Source organism: Patiria miniata, unplaced genomic scaffold (genome assembly GCF_015706575.1).
Source record: "Patiria miniata isolate m_02_andy unplaced genomic scaffold, ASM1570657v1 HiC_scaffold_6, whole genome shotgun sequence".
Classification (NCBI taxonomy): domain Eukaryota; kingdom Metazoa; phylum Echinodermata; class Asteroidea; order Valvatida; family Asterinidae; genus Patiria; species Patiria miniata.
In genome coordinates, this window is record NW_024037073.1 from 8,029,103 (window position 1) to 8,056,850 (window position 27,748).

Below are 27,748 nucleotides of genomic sequence, written 5' to 3' on the forward strand. Positions count from 1 at the left end.
CGGCATTATTTTGAAAGAGTCTTGCAAGAGATCTTTTTCCTGAGTGAAATCATGAACATCAAATCGACAATAGAAATTGTTCAGTTTATTTGCAGTTCATCCACGAAGACATTGGCTTATACCAGCCTGGGCCAAGGCGTCGAGCGTAAAGGACATTGAAAGGGACGTCAACGAAAAAATGTGGCTTAGGAGACGTATACGAATCATAAATTAGAAATATTTATCAACATTATGAACTGTAAAGAGATTAATTTAAATATATATCAACTTCAATGATGTGAAATATTAGGTAATTATTACAAATTATAAACACAGTTGGTGAGCTTTCTAATTGCTGAGGTTTGTGATCAATGTATTTTAGATTTGTTAGCTTGTTCCAGCAGATACGCTACAATGCATAGAAAGAATGAAACATGTCAGTGTCCATTTATTGATTTAAAATATTAAGTTAATCCATAGCCATTAGATGACAACGATAAGGCACAACCCAGTTCCTGAATAGTAGGGCCTAAGTAGTAGTAAAGTATATCAGGAGCTAATATGGCCCATTAGGCCAGCGTTTAGCTTCAGTTTCCTTGGCCCGAAACCACTCATATTCCCCTGCATGGGAAGTCCGTCCATCGCCAGTAATGCCGGTCCCCCTGATGGTCCTAGGTGTAGAGAGGCAAGGACACCACGTAATGGCCGGGGCTAAATTCGAACCCCTGATCCTCTGATCATTTGTCGTGAACCTATAGGCCATGCACAACTTCCCTTAACAAAAGGATTAGGTTAAGATCTGCGGTACAGAAAGGATTTTCAGTTGAAGCAAACCAAAAGTACATAAGCTGGCATGCAGCGTTTTTCTGCATGTTTCTGCATGTGGGTCATTCCAGTCAGACCAACGCTCTTTTTTACCTCATGTCTTCCGATTTTGATAAAAATTGCTGTGCTTGTCGGTCCTGACGAGCGATGAATGCACACCAATTTTTAGCCCGATCCGACCTACCATGTGGTCAGGGTAGAAACCACAAAAAACCGGGCATTTTTAGAGTAAATACCACCCTTTTGGTAGAAATATGTCAAAACCATGTTAATTTTCATCGAATATATGCGAATTTGGTATTAAAATAATAAGAATTGCATGCTCAAATCAACTCTTTTGTCAAAATTCATTTTTGTGTGTGAAAAGGAGGTCACGTGACCTTTAATATGTTATCGTGACCTTTGACCCAATTTATGGAAGGCCAAAAAAAAAAATAGTCGGTCTCTGGTCAGACCGAAGTTCCGGAATTGATGCGGCGAGGCGGTTTTGGGGTTTTTTTTGTGGCTTTTTTTTCAAGCTTGTATTGTACAGACAAGGTGGGTACTATTTTGCTTTTTTTGTGTCTCATTATACATTGTTGTCCTCCATAATTTGCCTTGGTGCTCTTTATCATTTGCCTTGGTGCAATTTCCCCATTCCTTGGTGCTCCTTGGAACAAACATTTGAGGAGGCGCGGCAACAGAGGGCGCTGTTGTAGCTTCCGTGTTAATTTGGAGAAAAAAACACAGGTTGCCACGCATGATTAAAATCGACGCGTGCACTGACCAGAGACCGTGTATTTTTTTTGGCCTAATGATGTATCATTCCGAAAATCAACGAAATGAAAATGACTTGATACAGCATGTCTTCCTCTATCAGAATCTACTAAAAATCAATTGGGGTCTTCACAATTTACAACTTTATGACTATTTTTGTACAGTTGGTGGGTTACAAATGAGTCAATTTATAGACTTTAAATTAGAAATCCACCCACACAACTTACTATTCTGTTTCTAAAGATACTGAAATTAATCTTGGGTTGGGAATTTCTCATGTTTAGGACTGATGAGGTCTAACCAGACTCATAATATAAATTATCAGTAGTGGCGCACCCAGGATTTTCCTTTTTTTTGGGGGGGGGGCCCTCATAGCTTTTTTGTTTTCAAATTTTTGTAGAATATTGTAAAAAATCAAACAAACAAATTGACAACCTTGGAGGGACGTGGGCTCCAGCCCCTCGAACCCCCCCCCCCCGTGCCACTGATAATTAGTTATCCTACGAATATGAAACAATGGAATATGAAACAATGCAATGCTGCTGTGACCCATATGCCACCCGACGCACTACATTATTTCGTGTTCCACGAGCCATAACGAATTTATCTTCAAGCAAACTTGACGTCGAATGCGTACATTGTATGTGGTGAGGGATGTATCGGACCGTTCAGCAGCAAATAAAAAGAACACAATACATACATGTACATGTACATTCGATATATGGGGTGCAGTATAGCTGTGCAATATTATATCAAATCACACTGTTGTTGCTACAGATGGACTAATCAGGGTCTAGGATTCAAGGTTGCTTGAAGATAATACTCAATATCGCAATCCAAGTTACCTTTCTACTCATTCATCACTGCGCTTCTTGAAATTTAATGAGTCTCAAAGACTTGGCAATTTTTTCCTTTGAGATAAATTTCACCTGGATGTGTCCACTGTACTGGGTCCGGGTAGAAAGCATAGAGCTGTTGCGTACCCTAAACAGTAACTGCTGATGACAATCGACTCTCAAGCATTCGACGTCAAGTTTGCTTAAAGATAAACTCGTTAGCCCACTTATGCTCGTGGAACACGGAATAATGTAGTGCGTCGGGTGGCATATGGGTCACAGCAGCATTGCATTGTTTCATATTCCAAGCGCGCTCGTGGGATAACTAATTATCAGTGGCACCCCGGGATGGGTGGGTGGGGGGGGGGGGGCCTCAATTCAAAGCGCACTCGTGGGATAACTAATTATCAGTGGCACCGGGGGGGGGGGGCTCGAGGGGCTGTAACCACCCCCCTCCAAGGTTGTCAATTTGTTTGTTTGATTTTTGGGAAAATTTTTTTTGCTCAATCTTCTACAGAAATTTGAAAACAAACAAACTATGAGGCCCCCCCCCACACACACCAAAAAGCCAAATCCTCGGTGCGCCACTGCTGATATTTATATTATGAGTCTGGTTAGACCTCATCAGCCCTAAACATGAAAAATTCCCAAACCAAGATTATTTAAGTACCTTTAGAAACAGAACAGTAAGTTGTGTGGGTGGATTTCTAATGTAAAGTCTATAAATTGACTAATTTGTAACCTACCAACTGTACAAACATAGTCATAAAGTTGTAAACTTTGAAGACCCCAATTGATTTTAGTGGATTCTGATAGAGGAAGACATGCTGTATCAAGTCATTTGAATTTCGTTGATTTTCGGAATGATACATTTGTACATAAATTTGATACCGAATTCGCATATTTTCGATGAAAATTAACATGGTTTTGACATATTTCTACCAAAAGGGTGGTATTTGACTCTAAAAATGTCAGTTTTTTGTGGTTTCTGCCCTGACCATATGGTAGGTCGGATCGGGCTAAAAATTGGTGTGCATTCATTGCTCATCAGGACCTACAAGCAAAGCATTTTTTTATCAAAATCGGAAGACATGAGGTAAATAATTGCGTTGGTCTGACATGCAATGACCCATATGTGACGTCCACAGAAAGTTGAACTTATGACACACTACGCTTCTTTACTGTGAAAAAATCGGTTCAACAACACGAAACTGATAAGTGCATAATTATTTGTACACGCCACAGTATGCATTTATTGATTTTGTTCACTTTATACTTCCTCGTGCAGTGATTACGACAATGGCGGCCTATCTAACTCGCCCGTACCGTGCCAGTGTGTTGCTGTTTCTGATTGCTGTGTCTCTTAGCAAAGGTAAAGTGCGTAATGTAGCGGTTTTCTAAAAAAAAAGTCCGAAAAAGTAGAATATTGCATTGGAACCTCATTTGAAATGAGATTGATTAAAACAAATGATGTACTTCCATTGAATCATTAGTTGAAATACAAGTTTTTCTACCCATTATTCACGCACATATCGCAAGTTGTTCCGATGCAGGATTTCAAACTGTAAAGGACACGGAAGGGCAGTGCGGTATTGTAACGAAACAGGGGTATGTGTAGACTGATATCAAGTGTAGCCTCAAAAGCATCACGTCAGCCCGCGCGTTAGAGCGCGTGATACTGTGGGGCAACCAATCAGCATGCGCGTCCTGCATGTACACTAGGCTGATGGGCATGTCTGGCTATGAATTATGCAGGCATGTACCGCGTGAACAAGCGCGTGATATCGCGCAGCGACCAATCAGCAGCGTGCGTCCGGCATGGTCTGGGATGGGGTGATTGCCTCGTGGCCTGGCGTGGGTTCGGCACTCGTGGTAGAGACTTCAATGAGAAAACTGCTCTGAGAGACTTCAATGAGTAAACTCCTGGGAGAGACCGCGTTGTGCAACAAGCGATTATCGAGCAATCTCGTGAGCTGTCAGCGTTTTACTGAGTTCCCGTGGTTGGACCGTACCGGAGCGGGAGAAAGCCCCAGCGCGCCTGGTGTGATCGGTCAGTAAACCTGGACTTCGTTGTTTACATCCCCCTGTGCATTTTCAGGCCTTATCTAATAAGATTTGGGGTGGTTGTTGTTAAGAAGTCGGGATTATTTAATATAGGGCCTGAGTTAGGATAATAGTCGGACCCTGGGTAAATCTGAAGGTTGGGGAACAGTTAGGCTTAGTTCAGACTTAAGGATTGTCTTCCGTTGTTTGTGCCATTTGGCGTGGCTGCAGTATAGCTGCCCTGTGAGTCCGTAGGCTTGTTTGCCCATTGAGGAAATAGTCTAGCTAAGATTGTTCGGAAGGTCTGTCTGCCGTTGATCTATGCCAATTGGCGTGGCTGCGGTTGATGCAGACTTGGACAACTGAGAGCTCGCTTTTCCTGCCTGGGAACCCGCTTAATTGTGACTTTGTGGAGGGAAGTGCATGCCGTGGTCCTGTGCAATTTTGGCGTAGATACGGTTGATTGCGGCCCTGTAAAGTCTGTGAATCCTGAGTTTCCCGAAGGTAAATTTACTGGGTTAACGTTCAGAGGGCTACTGTTATCGTCCGGTGGGTCATAGAAACGTTACTAAGTACCCCGCATGTGTAATTCGCTGGGCAAGCAAGTAGCAAGGACCGTGTTGTATTGTATAAATCTATTCTGTTATTGTAGACCTCATTAGGGTTATTTTGTGCTAAGTGAAAGAACACTAGCCCGTATTTAAGTCGGTGGTGCAGACGACCACTTTATAAACTAGGAACCCCGAGAAGTATAGGTGAGGTATACCCAAGTGAGGTTTACCTTAAGTGAATTACCCCGCTAAGCTGTGAGTTATAATTGTGCAAGTTAATCATAAGGGAGTGCAGTTGACCCCTGTTGAACCAGACGATTATAATTGTATAAGCTAAAGGGTGCAGTTGACCCAAGAGCCGAACGAAGATTATAATTGTATAAGCTAATGACAAGGGGTGCAGTTGACCCCTCAGCTAACAGCGAGGTTTACTAGTGTTCATTATCACAGCAAGGTTTACTAGTGTTCATTATCACGGCGAGGTTTACTAGTGCTTATTATCACAGCGAGGTTTACTAGATTATCACAGTGAGGTTTACTAGTGCTTATTCTAAGAGCGAGGTTTACTAGTGCTTTTTTAAGAACGAGGTTTATCAGTGTTAATTCGAACACCGAGGTTTACCTGGATTCATCAGAACTGTGAGATTCATCGTTGTATAAATTATTGAATGGTGACGCGTTGACATTATATTTGAAGTGTGCTAAAGGAATAAACTAACTGATTAACGTCTTGGACTAACTGGTCACTGTGAAGCTTATGTAGTCCCGCTCTCTGTTGGATATATCTGAATAAGTTAGTTCCCTCTTTTGTCAATAAAGTCAAGTACTTAATCGCAGATCGGTGGTATATTTCCGCCAAACGAACTGCCCCTAGGCTTAGTCCGCCGTTCGTTAACTATATCCCCCCCCCTTGCGTCAGGGTAACAGCTCATCCTTGCGCGAGGTTTATAAATATTTTTGTGGGTTAAGGCCAGGTCCAATTCCATCCTTCGATCAGGTCAGACTGTCGGGTCACCTAGTTATTCCCGCCACAAAGGGTGTATAGCTCGTTTCGCCACAGTATTTTTCTCGTAGAATCAACGATTCACAAAGTCAATTAGATGAAATGCTTCATGTGATTTCCAGATCTTTTTTCTTATTGCAAAGTGGGAAATGAATCCTTTTTTTAAAAGGATTCGTGGTATGCATAAGGAAAAGTTTTGGACATTTGCTCATCGCAACACTGCGTGTAAACGCTCAGTATATATGCGCGTGCGTTGTTGAGAGACCAAAACAGGCATATCTTTAAAACTGGGCAACGTACAAATCTGGGGTGATCAGAACATGAAAGAAGACATCTTCTGCTTTCTACAGGGATGAAATTTGTCATTGACAGTGCTCGGCCAAAAACGACCATTTTAGTTTGAAAAACACATCCACGCTTTGTGCTCCTATTCAATAGTGCACATCACGAAGCGTAAACTAGTTTTTTTAGCACGCATGTCCAAGTGTTTTTTACCACAGCGTCAAAACAAAAAGTTCAGCAACCTTAGGGTGACGTCATTCATAAAGTTTATAATGTAAAGTCTCGGACTTTACATTATAAAAGATAATGTAAAGTCAATTTATAGACTTTACATTAGAAATTCACCCACACAACTTACTATTCTGTTTCTAAAGGTATTTAAATTAATATTGGGTTGGGAATTTCTAATGTTTAGGGCTGATGAGGTCTAACCAGACTCATAATATAAATTATCAGTTGTGGTGCACCCAGGATTTTGCTTTTTTTGGGGGGGGGGGGCCTCATAGCTTTTTGTTGTCAAATTTCTGTAGAAGAATGAAAAAAATCAAACAATCAAATTGATAACCTTGGAGGGGGTGGGTTCCAGCCCCTCGAGCCCCCTCCGGTGCCACTGATAATTAGTTATCCCACTAGCGCGCTTAGAATATGAAATAATGCAATGCTGCTGTGACCCATATGCCACCCGACGCACTACATTATTTCGTGTTCCACGAGCCATAACGAATTTATCTTCAAGCAAACTTGACGTCGAATGCGTACATTGTATGTGGTGAGGGATGTATCGGACCGTTCAGCAGCAAATAAAAAGAACACGATACATACATGTACGTGTACATTCGATATATGGGGTGCAATGTAGCTTGTGCAGTATTATATCAAATCACACTGTGATTGCTATAGATGGACTAATCAGGGTCTAGAATTCAAGGTTGCTTGAAGATAATACTCAATATCGAAATCAAAGTTACCTTTCTACTCATTCATCACTGCCCTTCTTAAAATTTAATGAGTCTCACAGACTTGGCAATTTTTTCCTTCAAGATAAATTTCACCTGGATGTGTGTCCGCTGTACTGGGTCCGGGTAGAAAGCATAGAGCTGTTGCGTACCCTAAACAGTAACTGCTGATGACAATCGACTCTCAAGCATTCGACGTCAAGTTTGCTTGAAGATAAATTCGTTAGCCCACTAGTGCTCGTGGAACACGGAATAATGTAGTGCGTCGGGTCGCAAATGGGTCACAGCAGCATTGCATTGTTTCATATTCCAAGCGCGCTCGTGGTATAACTAATTATCAGTGGCACCCCGGGGTGGGGTGGGGGGGGGGGGGCTCAATTCAAAGCGCACTCGTGGGATAACTAATTATCAGTGGCAACGGGGGCGGGGGGGGGGGGCTCGAGGGGTTGTAATCTACCCCCTCCAAGGTTGTCAATTTGTTTGTTTGATTTTTGGGTATTTTTTGTTCAATCTTCTACAGAAATTTGAAAACAAACAAATTATGAGGCCCCCACACACCAAAAAGCAAAATCCTTGGTGCGCCACTGCTGATAATTTATATTATGAGTCTGGTTTGACCTCATCAGCCCTAAACATGAGAAATTCCCAAACCAAGATTTATTTAAGTACCTTTAGAAACAGAACAGTAAGTTGTGTGGATAGATTTCTAATATAAAGTCTATAAATTGACCAATTTGTAACCTACCAACTGTACAAAAATAGTCATAAAGTTGTAAACTTTGAAGACCCCAATTGATTTTAGTGGATTCTGATAGAGGAAGACATGCTGTATCAAGTCATTTGAATTTCGTTGATTTTTGGAATGATACATTTGTACATAAATTGGGTCAAAGGTCACGATAACATATTAAAGGTCACGTGACCTACTTTCAAAAAATTTAATTTTGACAAAAGAGTTGATTTGAGCTTGCAATTCTTATTATTTTGATACCGAATTCGCATATTTTCGATGAAAATTGACATGGTTTTGACATATTTCCACCAAAAGGGTGGTATTTGACTCTTAAAATGTCAGTTTTTTGTGGTTTCTGCCCTGACCATATGGTAGGTCGGATCGGGCTAAAAATTGGTGTGCAATCATTGCTCATCAGGACCTACAAGCAAAGCAATTTTTTATCAAAATCGGAAGACATGAGGTAAAAAAGTGCGTTGGTCTGACATGGAATGACCCATGTGAAACATATGTGACGTCCACAGAAGGTTGAACCTATGACACACAACGTTGCTTTATTGGGGAAAAATCGGTTCAACAACACGAAACTGATAAGTGCATAATTATTTGTACACGCCACAGTATGTCTTTATTGATTTTGTCCACTTTATACTTCCTCGTGCAGTGATTACGACAATGGCGGCCTATCTAACTCGCCCGTACCGTGCCAGTGTGTTGCTGTTTCTGATTGCTGTGTCTCTTAGCAAAGGTAAAGTGCGTAATGTAGCGGTTTTCTAAAAAAAAAGTCCGAAAAAGTAGAATGTTGCATTTGAACCTCACTTGAAATGAGATTGATGAAAACAAATGATGTACTTCCATTGCATCAGTAGTTGTAATACATGTTTTCTACCCATTATTCACGCACATATCGCGAGTTGTTCCGATGCAGGATTTCCAACTTCAAAGGACACAGAAAGGCAGTGCGTATTTTTCTCGTAGAATCAACGATTCACAAAGTCAATTAAATTAAATGCTTTATGTGATTTCTAGATTTTTTTTCTTATTGAAAAGGGGGAAATAAATCCTTTGTTTTTAGGACAGAAGTTTGTTTTAGATTCCATCTCAACAGTTAAGCATGCGTATTAGCATAAGATCCTGGCTTGGGGTCTGGGAACAAAATCGGTACTTTTTCTTAACTTATTAAAGCTTGCCTATTGTTGCTGAAGTTTTCTGTTTACTTTGTTGTTTTCGTTTCTCCCACGTCCACACACTCCCTTTATCTTTCTCTCTCTTTCTTTGAAAAAAAAATGCACAATTTGCAAGGGAGGCAAACTTAAAACGTAAGTTATATTGCCGGTGGATCAAGGGTGACGTTTGATCTATGTTTCATGCTGTGTGTGGTCATTGAGGAAAGTCTCGAAGTCCAAACACCAAAAAAAGAGGTCACATTCATAAACGGTGATTGCATATCGGGGACCAACCCGGTCGCAAGGTTGCTGGGTAGCAGGGTCGCAGGTTTAAACAATATGATCAAGTAAATGCATACTTTCACATTACATGACGGTCCTACCTGTTATTACATAACAGTAACCGTTTTTTGTTTTAAAATGTTACGTTTCTTATTTTTTATTTATATATTAGGGGTACCTTCAGTTATTACATTACAGAAAGAAATAAAAGGAGTAAATCGTCCTGAATTCGCCGAAATTTGTATGTTAAAGATTGTTCCCTGTTTGGTTAAAAGGAAACCAACCTAATGCATACGTATTTTCAGCCGTAAATATAAGTCTGCTTCTTTGACGTTGCCCCCAGTAATCTGTCAGACCATTTAATATACATTGTTAAAATAATTCTGGAATTTTCCATCAAAAGTTGAGGCAGTAGCATCGACACTTTGCTGTTTTTTAGTTTTGCATCAGGGGGTGTAAAATGATTTTACAAAAGTGTTTTAAAATGATTTTACACTACTTCTAGACTAGGCGATATTTCAAAAAGTCACAAGAAGAGGCATTTTGAGTAGAAGTTGGTAATATAGTTATTTACTTAATTGTGGGTTGCTGAATCCGAAAATAAAATGATGGTTACCAAGCTGAATTTTTAGTGGAAATATGCTTAATTTGCATAAATCTTTAATACCTATCGTGTAATATATTTGTTCCTATATTTTAGTATATTTTTTTTATATTCTATTTTTTTTGAAAAATGTATTTTGGTGATTCTTCTTACACACCCCTACTTCAATAAGATTTTCTTAAGCATACAAGTGACTGAATAATTAGGACATAGTGACAATCCTAAACGGCTACTATTAAACCCTAAATTCTCTCGCAACACAAAAACCGGTCATTTTTTTGAAGGATGGTTGCGTGGGCGTTTATATTCTACTTGTAAATGCTCTTTTTAGTTATGATCATTTCGTTTTAAATTCGTTTTGTAGCCCAATTGGGTGGTTTCAAGGACGGAGTGCCCCTTGAAAACTGGTCACAATAACTTGCTAAACAATAATGCTGTATCTGAAATCACAGTGATATCACTAAACGTTGTGGGAAAACCGGCTACACAGAGCTCAACCGCCGACTCTGAAGTGGCAGGGTTAGCTGTGGATGGCGATCTCAACACATACATGCAAACTGGTAAGTAATTTAAGAGCACATTTAAATTTAAAAGAAGGAAGAAAAGTATGTTTCGATACATGTAATTGATGATTGTTGTAGGTATGGAGCACTAAGTAACCAAAGCAACACTGTACAAAATAATTCTGTAACTTTACATCAAAAGTTATGGCAGAAGCGTCGCCCTACACTTTTAGATTTACTCAAAGTGTTGTAAACTGATTTTAGAGAATAGTTGGGGGAAAAAACAGAAAATTATCTTACATTAAATCTGTTCAGTTTCATCTGTAAGTTGGTATTTCAACAGGAAACATCACTTGCATTTTCAACTCTGTTAATTGGCTTTCCAACCAGCTAATGTAAATATACCGTCAGGCTTTCAGGCTCGATCATTAACGGTTACTGCTATCCTTGCTCAGATTTCCTGTAGTTTTAACAGTATTGCAACAGATAACGCAATGAAACAGATGATGCATGTTCTGAGAATATAATGTAAAACAGGGGATTTACAAAGGACGGATCAAAGGATCCGATGGAAGACAAGGGTAGGATGAGGAGGAATCGATACATTCTGTCTGATGGCAGTGGAGTTGAGACAAAGAGTGACGGGGAAGGGGTATTCAACAGATTGACCTATGGTTAACACCTCGACTGATATACAGGCACTGCGATTGTGACAGCACATTAATCAGATTATGATACAACTTTTGTTATATTCGATACTAGCTTCGCATGCATGAATTCGACGTGCACATAAATCACAGCTAAAGGTTGTGGGGTGGGGCCAAAAGTGAGGGTTGGGAATTGGCTACGCCCTAACCAATGTTAGGATTATTTTAAAGACCATTTTATAGCTTCTTATTTACGCATAATGAGTCCCAAAATGCATCACGACAGCACAGAGGCGGCAGAACGGGGGGAAGGGGGGGGGGGGGGCTGACCAGCAAAAGTGCACCTCTCGCAGCTATAATGTGCCCCCTCGAGATGAAAACAAAACTGCCCCTCACACGCCCTCGTATGAAAGCATCGCGCTACAAAAAAGTGTCTCCTCTCTGATAATGCAAAACTGCCGCTCAGAAGTACAAGTTCCCCTCTCGCAATTACAGGATTGTGCACCTTCTCGACATGGAAATATACCCCACGAAAGTATAAATACCCCTCTCATGAAATTGTGCCTCTGTCGAGATGGAAGATTGGCCATCAAAAACAACAGTTGCCCCCTCTCGCGAAAAAATAAATAATGGTCTCTCTACATAACTATAGTTATATTATGCCCCCCCCCCCCCGTTTGAAAAGCGTTCCGCCGCTCCTGCGACCACAATTACATTGTATTAGCAGACTACAATGGTCTACATCAAAATGATCTGTTCAAAATGAAATAAACATGAACATTTACAGAACCCGTTAATCTGCAGTGCTAGTTACAACAAAATGTTCTATATTAACAGATTCTTTCAGAAAAAGCAGTTTGAAAACTGAAATTTCAACATCAAAACTGCTGTAAAAATGAATTACAGGGCAGATATGTGAATTTTTTGGGTTAAATTTCAGATTTATTGATTACAGTGTTCTATAAATTTTTGTTAGCAAGTTGAATCAGAATGGAGCTTCGATTAGTTACATGTGCTTCAACGCTCTAACGAATCACAAATTGTGTTCAACTAGCCTATAGTTGAGAAGAATAAAAACTATGACATGACGTGACTTGAAAAATCGATAGGGCGACACTACACCAGTGCGACATGCAAATTATGAACACATTTAACATTTGGGTCTTATCTGATACATCCACAGCTTTTAGCACAGCGGAAGAAATGACAGATCCGTGGTGGAGATTGGACTTGGAAACTGTCTACTGCTTGAGAAGTATCACCATCTTAAACAGACAAGACAATTTCTGTTACATTCCTGAACGAAGAAACTGTGGTAATGTTTTACAAGCATTACATTCCCTGTGTGGACTTCCGAATTAAAGATGTCCACATAAACCTGTTTGCAGATACGTTGTGAGGACTTGCCCACGTCCACACTGGGTTTCCCTCCCTGGAAAAAAGATTTAGAGGCATTTGGGTCAGGTTTATTTGTTGCAAAATGAAGAGAAACACCCAAGGGAATTCTAGAAAAAAATTGGGTTGAAAGAGTTTCACATTGTGAGTAAAATAAGTTTTTGACAGTTTTTTCCTAACTACACGGAAAAAAAAAAAAGAACGAATGTCCACACTATGGATGTAACGTAAACATGTATGCCTTCGTGTGTATGTGATCGGGCTTTTCAACAGAAACATTAACAAAAGCAAACAGTCATAGTATTTCATTATTATAATATTCCTTTGAATACCCCACCGATGACATAAATTCGTATGGAAGTAGGGGTTCGATGTGTTCAACGCTGAAACAAACAAAAAATGCTTCCTCCAATAAAGTCCCCCGACGATTATTCAGTCCGTGTTATTGCCTTAACCACCCCAACTCCAAATCTGTTTTTTCTCTAGAAAACAGTTTCATTTTTTGAACAGTACGTCAGTCATCTCCCGCCCGTGTTCATATCATGTGGATCACATTAAGTTGAAGGCCACTATTTAAGCTTAAACGATTGTGCATACATATTTTTTCCCTTCAAATTTGGGTATAGGCCCACTATAAGATATTTGCCTCATGTTGAATATAAAAAAGGAAGAGCTTGTTGAGACATTTTTTTGTATCTCTAATTGAACAATGTTAAATTCATTTGCTTCCAAACTTGCAGGTTACCGTATAATAGGTGCTATAGTACGAGCAGGGTTGAATCCAGATCATGTATCAAACAGAGTGATAGGCACAATCACTGAAGAGCAAGCCATCGATACAACGCGACCCATTGAGATAATAGCGAACCCAGTGGTCACCGCCCGTTACGTCAGCGTGGATCTCCGTGGTACCGATAGAATCCTTCACATGCGTGAAGTCATGGTTGGAGAGTACTTGTATACTGAAGGAGGAGGTGAGTGTAGACATTGAATAGCATCTGTTGATTATCGGCTACCTTTTAGTTTTCTTTCGCCATACGCCATTCATGTTTTCACATCTTTTGAAGTATTCAGTCTACAGCATCAAAAGTTGATGAGGACCTGATATTTGTCTCGGTTTACGTGATATCATAGACCGCGCGATCGTTTCAAAAGTTAACATAAAAGAAAATGTGATTTCGATAAAGAAATTGGTACAAAGTACATTTTGAAGGTATCAAAATAATGCGTATACATAATCTATCGGAACTGTAGGAGACCGTTAACGGTATTACAGCGCAAAATATTGCAAATACCTTGTGTTTCAAATAGACGGGGAGGTGGATTTTACTCTCGTCACTAATCCTGCTTTACTCGGCCAAACTGGAGACGACCATGCAACCATTGCAGCTTACAAAGGTCTCTACGGTATCTCCGATGATGTCTCATTCGGTCGACAAGTGACAACAGGAGGGAGTAACGACCTTCCGTCAGGGTCCAATCAGCTACAACATCCACTGCTGGGATGTCGGGTTAGACAGCTCAACCTACCCGAAGAGGGTGGGATCGACAGAACGGGTGTCTTCTACTGCGAGGCGACTAGAGCTGACATGACAAACACGAGGATACAGACCATCATTCTGCCTAAAGATGGTAAGTCTGGTTGCTCTTTAAGCAGACATCTTAAATGCAACAGATTCTTAGGAAATTATCGTTGCTTCTCATTCCAAGACTGAGATTTACAATCCACTGTCGATTTTCGCCCTTGTCTTTACAGGAAGTGTAGTCCATATACGTCCAGTTAAGCGAACTCAGATAGCAAATGTCGGAGACTCAGTTCGACTGGAGATGCAACATGTGAATGCACCAAACAAAAACTATAGATGGCGGCATAATGGAAGAGACATCCTCACCTCTTGGAATGACCAGCTCATTGTGTCTATTGATGATGTTGCTGTGAATGATGGAGGAGTCTACAGCTGCTTTGCGTCTGACCAGGAGAATCGACAACTGCATGGCATTATGAGACTTATTGTACGAGGTAAAACATAACAAGTAAGCCTTTGCAATGATGAGAAGCTTTTTGAAATGATTTTGTACAAGTTTAATCTCTGGAAGTTTTATTTGAATTTACCAAGGTTGTTCTGAGGGTATGTGGCGTCCACCGTCATGCCTTAACACCTGTCGTCGATGCTACAATGGAGGTATATGTGATGACAAGACAGGAACGTGTATCTGCGCTCCAGGATTCAGTGGAGATTATTGCCAAGGTATTGTTCATAAACAAGTACTATTAAAATAATTCCTTTCCTTAATATCAGAGACTAATATTTTGTATCCTGGCTAATCTATGAATATAATTTAACGTGCCAGAAACAAAGAAGCAAAGCTTTTAACATACGCATGTTTCACGGTATAAACATGCTTTGTAAAATGCAGTGAAATGATGAACAACCAACTACTACTGTGACGTTATTTTTTTGTCAGTTTTCGGCCGAAATGTTTTCGGTCAAAATGCTATTTACAGATGCTCCGATGATTGCCGGGGTCGTTTGTTTTGTCTTCGTGATCCTTACGGATGCTCGTGTGCTGCAGGATTCGCAGGACCAGACTGCACGCAAGGTGAACAAAATAGAGATTTTTTGTTATTTATGGTGCTAAATGTGGATTGAACCTGAATAGAAATATTTATGTATAATCCTAATCATTACACGGCGTTGTGTATATGCATACATGTACATGTACATAATGTTTGTCTCGTTAAGACCCAACACACTCTAGTATGTTCGGTCTTATAAAAATCGACACAAGAAGACACAAAATGTGCATTACTTTTCAGAGTGCTTCAACCTTTTCTCCTTGTCAGATTGTCCTGAAGGAACGTTTGGAGCTGACTGTAAGCAGACATGCCACTGTGCACCAGGGGACACCTGCAGTAAGGATACTGGAGAATGTAGCAATGGTGTTTGCGCCTCGTCATACCTCGGAACAAACTGTCAATGTTCAAGTACGATATCACATGCAACAGAATAAACTAAATGATAGGTATTTTTGACAAAGACCATGCCGAATCATCAAGATTTTTTTTCGTTTTATTTGTTTCAGTTCGTCCAGTGGAGGTCACACCAACCTCCATCTTGCAGCGAAGCCTCGCTTTTTCTTGGCAAGGTCCACTATGTCCAAACTTTGGCACGATGACCGGGTTCGTCTACAAACTGACAGACGTTAAATCTGGACCTCACGTGCCGCCACTGTTCAATGCAATAAAGCAAACAGTTACCATCGATGGTTTGATGCCGTACACGGTGTATAGCTTTCAAGTTGCAGCCATCACCTGTGCAGAAACTACAATGTACAGTGAACCTATTAATGTAACCACATTGGAAGCAGGTAGGCTTTGCTAAAAAAAAAAAAGGAAATAAAGAAGTTCAGTTGCTAAGTCACGATCAGGCAAGAATGATACAGTGCTTTCTAAAAAAAACTTACGCTTTTCACAGAGCCATCGGCGCCCCCAAATGTCAACATTCAGAACATTGATGACGTTTCAATCACCATCACGTGGTCACCACCCAACTCACCGAATGGTATCATCACCAACTATGACATTACTTACTGGAAGTCGGTTGACGCCGGGACACAAACTCTGAGAAATGACGTTGGTGTGTCGCCGCTCGTGTATTGCGTCGATGGTCTGGAAATATCTACAAGGTACCGCGTCCAGGTATGTAACACAAATATATGCAACACATATAAACAAAGAAAAGCCCTGAAAGTACTTTCAGTTACCTTGAATTACAGAAGCCATCGTAATGAAAACAAATATAACAATTACGAATTGCATGGTTCTATTAATTTCAGGTTCGGGCCAAAACCTCTGCAGGTGCTGGTCCATGGAGCGACACGGTCACTGCCTTCACTCAAATAGGTGGTAGGGTGATCTACAATAACTTGTTTTTAATAATAGTCTGTAGGCTACACACAGTTAAAAAATATATCAAAATTACAAAAGCACAATTTGACATTGCGACTAACACAATGAAACAGTCAGTAGAGGAGAATTGAGGGAGACCAGGAACGAGAAAAGAAAGTCTTTAAGAAAGAAATGCATTTAAAGAAAGATATGTACAATGAAAACTTAAAATCCTCAAATCCACTCCTGTTTTATTACTCTTGGAATAAAGGGGCCAATGTGGGTTTTTTCGATCCGTATTACAGTACGTGTTGAAAGCTATTGTGTCCGTAATAGCCTGCGTAGTGTTTATGCGTCGCCAGTTGGTTATAGCGCCCTCATTAAATTCGTTCCTCTCGTTCGATCAGTTTTATGTTTGCCCGTGATTCAATTGTGTGGCGTCTCCGATGATTATCTACTTAGTGGCGCAACTTATAATAATCACAAATTATGTTAATCTGTTCCAAGCCGGTGCAACCGATGCGCCGAACAATGGACATGTAAACGTAGCAGCCATCATTCTCGGGGTATTGTTAGCTATTGCTGTGATTGTCATCATCATCGGCTGCGTGGTGTGGAGGAAACGAAACAGCGACAGTGCTCCGAAGCTTGACGATCAACTTATCGTAAGTCTTTGTTTTAGTGAAAAAAAACCCAAAACAAATTAGAAAAATCTCCAAAGTAGCCATCAACATTCTAAAAAAGGGCAAATGTAGATATTTTGGAAAAGGGAAAAGATATAGAGAGCTCTTTATAAAAAAACTAAAAGAAAACTAACTTTCGAAAGATAGGCAGTCGAATTAACTCATATTCTTTGGTGTGGAATGTTAACACGAATGTCTCGCTTCACTTGTTATGTGGTATTTAATTGTTTTCTGTTTATCCCGGGCATAACAGGAGCTTTCTAATGTCAGACATCCGAGCACGCATGGTATTGAGTCACCAATCATAGAAGACATTGAAAGGGACATCAACGAAGACATTGGCCTACCATCATGGGCTACGGGACTGGAAATCCAATGGCAAAATCTCACGATTGAGGATAAGGTCCTTGGCAAGGGAATATTTGGGGAAGTGAGAGCAGGCAGTCTCGAAATCAGAGAAATGTCCAAAGTAGCCATCAAAACTGTCAAAGGTAAAACAAAAATATACTCGCTTTTGATCTCAGGCCGACAACACCTTCAACCTATGTGATTGAAATCGTTAATTATCTTGATCTCATCATTTTTGATTTGTTGAACATGTTTCATTGAAATGCAAATTTCTATTCGTTTTCTCCTCACAGGTGCAACAACGACTGCTTCCGAAGACTTCCTGGTCGAGTTCAAGACAATGTCTAAAATCAAGCCACACCCGAACGTAGTTGGTCTGATTGGCGCGTGTATACACAAAGGTACCATTATAATCAATCATTCTCTGGATGATAAAACTGTGAGTACATTTCATAATAAATTATTGAAGTTCAGGAGGGGAAATCCTTCGGGCCTTCTTTTCCAAAGGATAAAGGAAGTTTTTGGACTATACTCCTATCATAGGAATGATTGGAGCCTATTGGCAAACCACTTATTAAGAACGATATTTACTACACGCCAACGTTGAACTGTTCATGCAACTGTGGTTTCAGAATTAAAGAATTTGCAACAATTCAAATAGTAATCCAGGCCTAACTCACCGCACATTTCTTGCACGCAGGGAAATGTACGCGTCCTCAAATGTTTAAAGTCTGGCCAGTGATTTCATTTTTTATTCCAGCCGTGTTGTACATTGCTCTTGAATATCTTCCCAACGGCAACCTGCGTGACTACCTGAGGAGTACTCGCCCCCAGCAGCAGGTGACAATGAAGTCAGATGATGGTGTATCACCTCTGACTTCCTCCAACTTACTGACATTCGGCATAGATATAGCCAGAGGAATGGATCACCTCTCTGACACTGGGGTATATGGACTTGCAACTGAATCTAAATATGCCACTATTTAGATTATTTGTTTGGGGGTTCATACCAAATTCTTTAAGTATATTCTTGCAGGTTGAAAATGTCATAGGCTTTATGAACCGAGTGGCTACGTGTCCCACACAAATGTTTGGTGTTGCATGAATGGAAATCCCAACGTAGTGTTCTTGAGCAGGATACATTACTTTATCTTCCCTTTTCCACCAAGAAGTATAAGTGGGCCCCAGCCATGTGAGGGTTCATATTGTAAATGGCAAATGACTGATTATTATCTTCAAGATAATGTTTTTCTAACATAGATAATTCACCGTGACTTGGCTGCGAGGAACATACTTCTCGGGGAGGACTTGACTGCCAAGATTTCTGATTTCGGACTATCACGGGGAGAAGACATCTACTTTCAGAAATCGAAGGTAAAGTTGTCGCTTGCTGTCAGTAGAATATTAATGAAGTGCACAGGTGCAGAATTGAAACAGTGGTAATGTGTACATTGATCTTGTTGTGAAATTCATTCTTTAAACACAGTTTCCAATAGCGCTCGAAAAGCACCAAACGTAACAATAAATACTACACAAGTGGAGTTGATAGTATTACCTTATCATGCAAACACTTTATGTATAATTTGTGACGACATCTGAGTCTCAGTGTCTGTTTATTTCTATGAATTTATACATTTTTCGAATAAGTGCATCGTGTTAATTTACCACCTTCTTTTTCCCCCCAAATTTTATTTGTAACTATGCTGTCTAAGAACCGCGTTCCTTTCCGCTGGTTGGCCATCGAGTCTTTGACCCGTCGGATGTACAAGTCTAAGAGTGATGTGTAAGTACAATCATCAAAGCAATTACCACTTTAAGATCATTAGAAATCCCAGGGCGTTTTGTTAATTTCCCTTCCACGTTAGAATTATGAGTCGTTTTTCATGCCTGATTTGTTGTGTCGATCTTTTTCCAGGTGGTCATTTGGGATCGTGCTGTGGGAGATAGCAACATTCGGTAAGTAACTCACTTTATATCAGGTGATGGTGCCCTTTTTATGAAATACTGCATGTACCGCTCTCCAGATCTAGGATACGAAAGCCCAATAAAAATAAACTAAATAACACTTAATGAAATGTATGGATCACTCTGTGTTCATTCTATTTAGGAGTTGTGAGCTGTACATGTCACTTACAAAAGAACCACAGGGAATAAAGCAGAAAGCTGAATCCCATTTAGCGAAAATGCAAATCATAAGTGCAATGGAAAATCACTGAAGCCATTTTCTGCTTGGCAAATTCAAATTTTCACCGCTGCCGCCCCACATTCCACTCAAAAAAGCTATTATTATCAGCATCACCCGGGGGCATAGGAGTTCTTAAGGTTTAAATTTATAACAAGTAGCCAAGAACAGAGGTGAAAGATAAGAAAGATTAAAGTTAATGAATTAAGTTGCCATGAGTATGCGATGAAAAGAAGATAAAAGGAGATGACAGATTGACTAAAATATTATGAATAAAGCTCACGACAATAATTACTTGAATTATACCGTTTGGGTAGTTGACAAGGCATAAAGTCAACAGGTCTTTAACCAAATGAAATTGTCATCTGATATTTTCTAACTATATCGAGATGAAAGTAAACAAATGACATTTGATTATTAACAAAGGTCAATAATTCAAATTAGGTTTTGCCCTTCATTTAAATACTGTATACTCAGTGTGTTACCTCCCGAGTGAAAGATGGAAAAATTATTCGGGTGGGACTTGAACCCACGACCTCCTGATTTCTAGAGCGGATGTCTTACCACTCGACACTCGAGTGGTAACCTGTATCGATTTGTGTATTATTTTATCAACTGTTTTAGGGTTAAATTATAAGATCTGTTTATTAAAAAGACTGAAAAAATTGCCAAAAAAAAAATAGATGAGAAATCAGTTGGAAATGGGTAAAAAAGAATTTTACTTACGACCTATATTTTCGTTCCAAGCTTGCCTTGTTGGATCATGTCCGTTTTCACATCGCGTACTTGCGTGAGAACGAAAATGATAACGACGCGGAGGTTAACCTACGTACATCCGATGGATTCTTGATTTATTAAGGCTCGTTTGGATCACCTTTTAATGGGTAAAAAAATCCTTCAGTTTATTCAAAACAATTATCCGTCTCAAAAGACATTTGATTCTCCTGTTTTAGTTTAAGTTTTTACCCAGTGACCGTCACAGACTTATTTCATAAAGTTTCATGCTTAAACGAATGATCGAGTTCCTCGCGGGCTAGTTAAGAGTCTGTGTCAGTAGCCCGACTGACTAGTGAAAAAAATAAAATAGAACCATTGAGCGATTTAAAGCTTATTAATTGGACTTTCATATCCTAGACCGGGAAAACGCTACATGCAAAAAAAAAAAAAAAAAATAAGGGCAGCATTTGGGTTTTTTTTTCTCCACCCTGTATTTCAGATCGTTATATTCCAGCAGGAGGGAATGTGTTTTGGAAGCAATATATATAACTTGGCTGTGTGATAATTTTGCGATAGGTTATTATTTGGAAGTAGTTGGTATAAAAAACGTGGTACAGTGTGGAAATCTTCATTTTTAATGTGACCATATATTTCCAATTAAGTCACATTTTCAATTCTATAAAATATGTCTATACTCACCACAGTCTCATTCGAATTCACGGCAACTTTGAGGTTCTAATACTGGTATGTTGTATGGACAATTAAAGATGTTATTATTTGAAGGATGAATTGTTATTTTAATTGGTTATTGCAGGAGCGACGCCCTATCCAGGAATTCAGAGCAAGTTGTTGGCCAAACGATTGCAGGAAGGCTACCGAATGCCCAAGCCGGAAAACTGCGCCGATGAAATGTAACTATAAGCATTTTTTTCTTCAAATATACTGCCCCCTATTTAAAACAGAGTGTTTGGTAAGCAATTAGTCCAAATAACTTTTTCAAAGCAGGACTACAGGAGGGGTTCATGTGTTTAAAATCACAATTTCAGATCACGTAAATCTCACACTGCAGCGGAACAAAAATAACACCAAGGCAAGTTTTGGCGTGGACAAAGAATGTATTAGTTTTAGCTTTACTGACATCAATGCTGTGCAAACTGGACGTGTCGGTAATCGAAGTTTTGAAAAAAAACTGTGCTGGCTTTACACGGAGTAATCTTTAAAATAATTAAAGTAAAAAGAAGTGTGCTTCAAAGTGGCAAGAAATATTACACTCTTGCCACAGCATCTCCACAAAACCTTCAGTGCATTGGCTTGATTGCGTTTTTACTTTTTTTTAGCTACGATCTCATGATGAAGTGTTGGCAAGCACACCCAAGCCAACGCCCTAGTTTTGCAGAAATCACTGCGGCGCTAGAGAAAATGAACGACCCATCAGATGAGACCGTAAGTGCGAACCGTGTTTTTCATTTTCAAGTTTCCGCTCATTTTTGTTTATCACAAACTTTCATTTAAATGGAAACCTTTTTCATAACAATTTTACGAGGTTATTAAGGTCATTCACAAAAGTGTGTTTAAATTGTCTCAAGAAATATATTATTCAAATATCACATTTGAAATCCATTCTAAGAGGTTTTTGTCATTATTTGTAGTTTGAATTAAACATAGAAATCCACATTTGGTTAATTTTCCAGATGTACTTGATACCTTATGTCGACGTGAATCACGTGATCAAACCAGAGTTTGACGATAACTAGAAAGACGGTACAATACTGAAGGCGAAACGTCTTAAAGAGAATAATGCCTTTCGATATACCTTGGAGGTGCGATTAATATATTTTTTTTTTTGGGGGGGGCCTTGCGTTTGACCTAGTTTAAAAGCTATGTGTAATTGACACAACTGTTGCACACTACATACATTCAATGTTTCGAATATTAAAGTATGTGCTGAAATACCTGAAAACAACATTTAGTGCATTTATTATCTTCTTTTTTTTACTGTCGTTTGATAAAAACAGTAGCCCAGATAGCTCACATATTACATTAATGTCTATAAAATTAAAGCACGTTGCTTGGAAATTTTATGCACTGTTTAAGCTGTATAAACATGCATTGCTTATAGATGGCACCGCTGTTGGACGCAGTAAACGATTTATGAAATGTAACCATGATACGAATTCTGTATAATGCTACTTTATTGCCATGAGACAATTGTGCTTACACGTTTAATTAATAATATACGTGTATATTTTGTACACGTATTTTTTTGTAAATGTTCTATTACTTTAAATTGGTACGATTTAGGATTTGATTTAGATAGATAGGCCATGATATTTAGATACATCTGATATAACTTGTTAGCTATGATCCGTTTATTATTCTTGAGTGTTGAATCTTATCATGGATCGGATCCTATCAAAGGAATCTTTTCTGCTTACGATAAACGTGTACGTATACTCGGATAAACATATCTCACGTATCGATCATGAATTAGATATTAAAAATATTAATCAGTGTTATGAACTATTATGAATAATTGTATAATACATTTATGTGAAATATTAGGCAGTAATTAGAAGTTATATACGCAGTTACAGCTTTATAATCACGATAACTGTTCTACATGTTCGTTATCCTTTTAATAAGATATTATGGATTGGGGGGGGGGGGGGGGTATTCGGGGGGGGGGGCTGGGCTGGTACCCATCTTCCAAATGGGGGCGTTCTACAAAACTGACCATTACTATGCATACTATATGTTATTATATGGACATTTTCACGGCGTATTATAATGGTTGTTGAGCGGGTTTTCTTTGGTGGGATTGATGTCAGACGTACTCTATAAACATTTATTTAAACCATTGCTGACAAAAAAAATGTCAAAAAAACATCTGCCGGGGGGGGGGGGGGGCAAAGTGCCCCTCTGCCCCCCCCCCCTGCTTGATACGCCACTGTATGGATTGTTCAATTACGTAAAATATTGTGTAACTATTAGAAGTCATAGCAGTTTTGTAGGACTTGAGTCGCTAGTTCCTTGACTTGACTCGACTTCATTTGCCAAAAAAAAATATGATTCGTGTGTTTTGGGTTTAATCTTTTGTTTCAAGTGAAAAATGTTTAAGTATGCCAAAGAACCTTAAACATACGAAATGTAACTGCACTTTCAATTTGTTGTTGCAAATTATGACAATTACTGAGCCCTTCCCTATTTCCCGCGACAGCACATCACTTACGTATCGGTCACTTGTAATTGTGTCCAAGTACATGCACATCTATTTCGTTAATGTAAACCGGACTCGGACTTGGATTTGCATAAAATGTCGTGTGACTCGGACTCGAACCAACTAACTCGAGACTCGGACTCGGACTCGACTCAAGTGACTCGAGATTTCGACTCGGACTCGGGCTCGACTATTATTTACACAGTTAATACCTAGCTTACTAATTCTGATGTTTGCAAATGTGTAGTTTAGATTTGTTAGCTTATTTAAGCAGATACTCAAAAATACATGGAAGCAATGAAAAAATGTCAGTGTCCATTTATTGATTGAAAATTGTATGATCATCTGAAGCCATAAGATAAAAAAATCATAAGGTACAACCCATTTCCTCGATAGCAATTGCGTAGCCAGTAGGGGGGGGGGGGGGGGTAAAGGGGATATATTCCCCTCCCCAAATATATTTTAAAGAGTGCCCTTTCGTACTCGAGTGCCATTTTCTTCACCAGCGGTTACCCCCATTTTTGTAAAAAGTGGCCTTTTTGACGACTTCCCTTTTTGCAATTTCGCGCAAACGTCGGCAGTTGTGCAGCTCTGAAAGCGCCACCTACTGTCTAATATAGTGCCCATGATCGTCCGGTTTGGCTGTTTGCTGATGATTTCGGGACAAAAGTCAGAGAACTGGTATCAGTAAAAGACCTAGAAAATGACCTAACAAAGAACTCAAACTAAAATAAACACCTGAAAGTTGCCGATAATTTACACTATTGCGCAATTTCGCGCATGCGTGTTGAAGCAAAAGTTCCCCATCGGAAAAGTCAGTACACCGGATATTCTGAGACCGTTACACCGCTACTGCAACCGTTTGCCAAATAGTCAGATTTGTCAGAGATTACACAAGAATGTTAAAGCCAGAGTCCATCATTTGCAGCTATCCAAAAAGTGACTGCCGTAATTATTGTTGAAAAACATACTTGGTTGAAAAATAGTAAGGGGACTAAACTCTCTGTGAAATTATTCTTTCTGGCAAGCCGCCATTTTGAAGAAATCAACGAAAGGCCTTTCCAACGGTGCTTCTTAAGACGCACCGTAGGAAGTTTAAATTAGAAGTTCGTTTTGTTATTCGGCGAAGCGCGCGGTTGCTATAATTCGTCGGATTGGTGCGCGACATGGCGTAGCTGCAATCGGCTCAGTGAGAACGTGTATCGGACGCTTAAGTTATGCCAATTCAAAACATAATTCAGCCCTTTTAATTTGAAATCGAGATCCTAGAATGCTGTTTTTCTCGGAATATATAGCTGAAGCTGAGCTGAAACATCATCAGGTTATACACTTCTTTAATTTTGAGCACTTTTGTTGCTTCAAACGAACAAAATGATGGACTATACCTTTAATACCATAAGCTCCTCTGTCGACCGCAATGTTTTATCATGCTTGTCCATCGCATCATTTTGCCTCGGTAAAGTCGTCTTAATAAGTTCAAGTATTAAAGCCAAACTGTCCCCAACATGTTTACGTACACCAGCAACAAACTCCTGCAAGCAAGGGAATAGAGGGCGCACTTTGGACGGTAACTTTTGTCGAGAAGGAAAACAATGCAGGCCTCAACGAACTGAATGGGATAACTCTTCAAACAGTTTAATTTAACAAGTTGGAAATATTAACCCCCAAAAGAGCAATCTTTCGGGGAAATGAACAACAAGCTATATTCTGAGGGTCCTTTTTTGCTTCAAATCCATCACGACAAAGCTCACAATCTGAACCCTAAAGGGGCCGGGGGGCGGAATCCGCCCCCCCCCCTCAACATTTTCCGCGATAGCTTCTAAAAAATTTTTTTCGCGACCCAAGCTGTTATGACTTTTTAGCCTCGAGCTTTGCGCATCTTTTGATACCAAAAACATAAAAATCGGACCACGGGTTGGCCCGTAGCGAAAAATTTTCCGGCGCTACGCGCCGTGAAAACTGAATTTTCGCATATACGTCGTGTACACCGAGCAGAATTGCCATTCATACATATGAATAATTAATTAGCCATAATTCCAAAACCCTTTGACCTATAGTCATGAAATTTCTTGGGCATATTTAGGAAGAAATGCTCTATGCCTGTGCTGGGTTTCAAAATTTGTCGTCACTCGATGGCCGAGATCTTGGGGGGGGCGGATTCCGCCCCCCCCCCCGGCTGAGAGATGGTCAAAATAACCCGGCCCCTTTAGGGTTAAGCTACTCCATTTAAGTTTATGCGCACACATTTAAGTTTATCCTCAGGAAGGGGGCGGAAAAATACTGCTTTTTTTGCATCAGAAGCCCACTTTTGTGTAAATAGGTCGGGTATAGGGAAGTGACACAGAGTTTCTCCTGTGCATCCTGCCTGGTAATTTATGTAACCAGACAACCTTCTGAGTTTTACATACAGATCCTCGTCTGGAGGAGGGGAGGGCGGGGGCGATATTTTTTTTACACAACTATCTTGGGTACTGTGCGCTTTCCAATGGAGCATGGTTTTTATAACCAGGCTTGAGTGGATTTAAAAAAAAGATTCCTCCAGAGCCTCGGATCAGAAAAGAGAAAGAAAATTGCTGCTATACAAGTAGTATCCGACTGAAAAATAATGTTTCTAAGATAAAACTTTAAATTGTTGACAAAAAAAGCAAAGTCTGAAGGGGCAGGGCAAGGAATCGAACTCGGGACCTCTGATCAATGGCCAGCATGCCTTATAAACCGCTAGGCAACGGCGGTGCTCGATCAACCAAATCCTGCAATAGACCGCTTGCAGACGCGATCGATAATTGACGCGCGAAGGTGCAAACGCCATGTTGTGGGAGAAAATGTGCTTGGATAGATATACGCTTGTCCCACAATATGGCGTCGCGCGCCTTCGCGCGTCTATTATCGAATGCGTCTGCAAGCGGTCTTTGCATAAATTATTATACTTTCACACATGCGGAGAGAGTATACGCGCGCGCGCGTAGGTAACGGTTACAGGATTGTAGAGCGCCGCTACGCGGCGCTTTACAATCCTATCCGGCTCGTTAGTAAAAACGTCATACACGCGCACGCACCACTGATTACTAGCGCCCATTGGCTGCAAACGCTCGAACTGCGTTAACTTCCGGTTCCAAACGGTGCAGAAAGTGCTGGAGATGACGTCACACTAACGAACAGGATAACCTTGGCTCGTACCCCCCGCCCTGCAAACAGGACGCTGGGATACTCTGGTGAATTCACGCTCTGATTGGTTGGATTTTGCGTGACCTCTGACCTGCGCGTCATCACGGTCATGACTCTGCAAGGTTTGAAACGGCCGTTAAGACTGATTCATTACTCTTTTATTCCAGTTTAGAGAGGTTTTTTTCGTTGAAAAGCGTAATAATGAAGGAAATTCTTTAAAACTTGCCTGTGTTGTAAATTCACAATTCCCGTCACTTGCTCAGGCTCCATTTCGAATCACGAACGGTCGGATTGCATTACAGCGACGCTCAAAATTGTGTCTACATGGTCCGCAATGAAACAGAAATCACATCCGGTATGGAACGTGTGCATTTCTATAGGACGTTTTCGGATAGCATTTGCGCACATTGTTAGTAACTGCGGTCTTGAACAGCTGCAGCCAGATGCTTTATACATAGGTCATAGGCCACTTCCTTCACAAGATTCTGTCAAGCTCATCAGGGGTGCAGACCAGTAAATCGGTCCGAAATTGCCTACGCCGGCCAAATCACGATTTGCATGCCCTCAAAATCTTCAGTATTTGGGCATACTGTGGGCCATGAACTTGAGGGTTTGTAAAAAATATGAGTGGAAGCCGTGCACAGGACTGGGAGCTTGCAGTTCTGTGTAATTTGGACCCTAAAAGCGCTCTATTTTGCAATGAAGTGTAGGCATCGTTTTTCAATATGGCGATGGGCTTCAGGACTATTTTCAGGGGTGATCGTCTTCAGATGGAAATTTCTCCTAAAAATAAAAAAATAGGCTTTAATTTGATGTGTGTCTCGAACACCTTGGAGAGTTGCGAGTATTTTTCTCGAATTTCTGAAGTGGGAGCATTTGCCATTATGGGGTCTATGGAAGTTTATTTACTGGTCTGCTACCTCAGAGTATCCCAACGTCCTGTTTGCAGGGCGGGGGTACGAGCGAATCCTATAACCTTGATTCAA

At 40.2% G+C, this 27,748-nt stretch overlaps 1 protein-coding gene across 2 annotated transcripts; it reads left to right on the forward strand.

Annotated features, from left to right (window-relative positions):
- The first annotated feature begins 4,271 nt into the window (after positions 1 to 4,271).
- On the forward strand, positions 4,272 to 23,017 carry LOC119743437 (tyrosine-protein kinase receptor Tie-1-like). 2 transcript variants are annotated; one of them, XM_038219837.1, is made up of 23 exons: positions 4,272 to 4,446; positions 8,629 to 8,712; positions 10,469 to 10,576; positions 12,350 to 12,481; positions 13,302 to 13,535; positions 13,873 to 14,193; positions 14,318 to 14,581; positions 14,679 to 14,810; positions 15,028 to 15,162; positions 15,407 to 15,547; positions 15,646 to 15,930; positions 16,038 to 16,261; positions 16,399 to 16,468; positions 16,958 to 17,115; positions 17,387 to 17,624; positions 17,775 to 17,882; positions 18,242 to 18,426; positions 18,742 to 18,855; positions 19,194 to 19,264; positions 19,397 to 19,437; positions 21,195 to 21,291; positions 21,718 to 21,823; positions 22,072 to 23,017. In XM_038219837.1, the coding sequence occupies exons 1-23, from the start codon at positions 4,308 to 4,310 to the stop codon at positions 22,132 to 22,134; spliced, it is 3,450 nt and encodes a 1,149-aa protein (XP_038075765.1). In that variant the 5' UTR covers positions 4,272 to 4,307; the 3' UTR covers positions 22,135 to 23,017. The 2 variants fall into 2 exon arrangements, with proteins under 2 accessions (XP_038075765.1, XP_038075767.1); XM_038219839.1 differs by having other exon boundaries at positions 18,242 to 18,321.
- The last annotated feature ends 4,731 nt before the right edge of the window (positions 23,018 to 27,748 follow it).

Excerpts from the sequence above, each read along its gene's own strand:
- LOC119743437 (XM_038219837.1), top strand. The coding sequence starts at position 4,308 with ATGAGTAAACTCCTGGGAGAGACCGCGTTGTGCAACAAGCGATTATCG. Across the intron at positions 12,482-13,301 it reads TCCTGAACGAAGAAACTGTG|GTTACCGTATAATAGGTGCT; the intron begins GTAATGTTTTAC and ends CCAAACTTGCAG. Across the intron at positions 18,427-18,741 it reads ATCACCTCTCTGACACTGGG|ATAATTCACCGTGACTTGGC; the intron begins GTATATGGACTT and ends TTTCTAACATAG.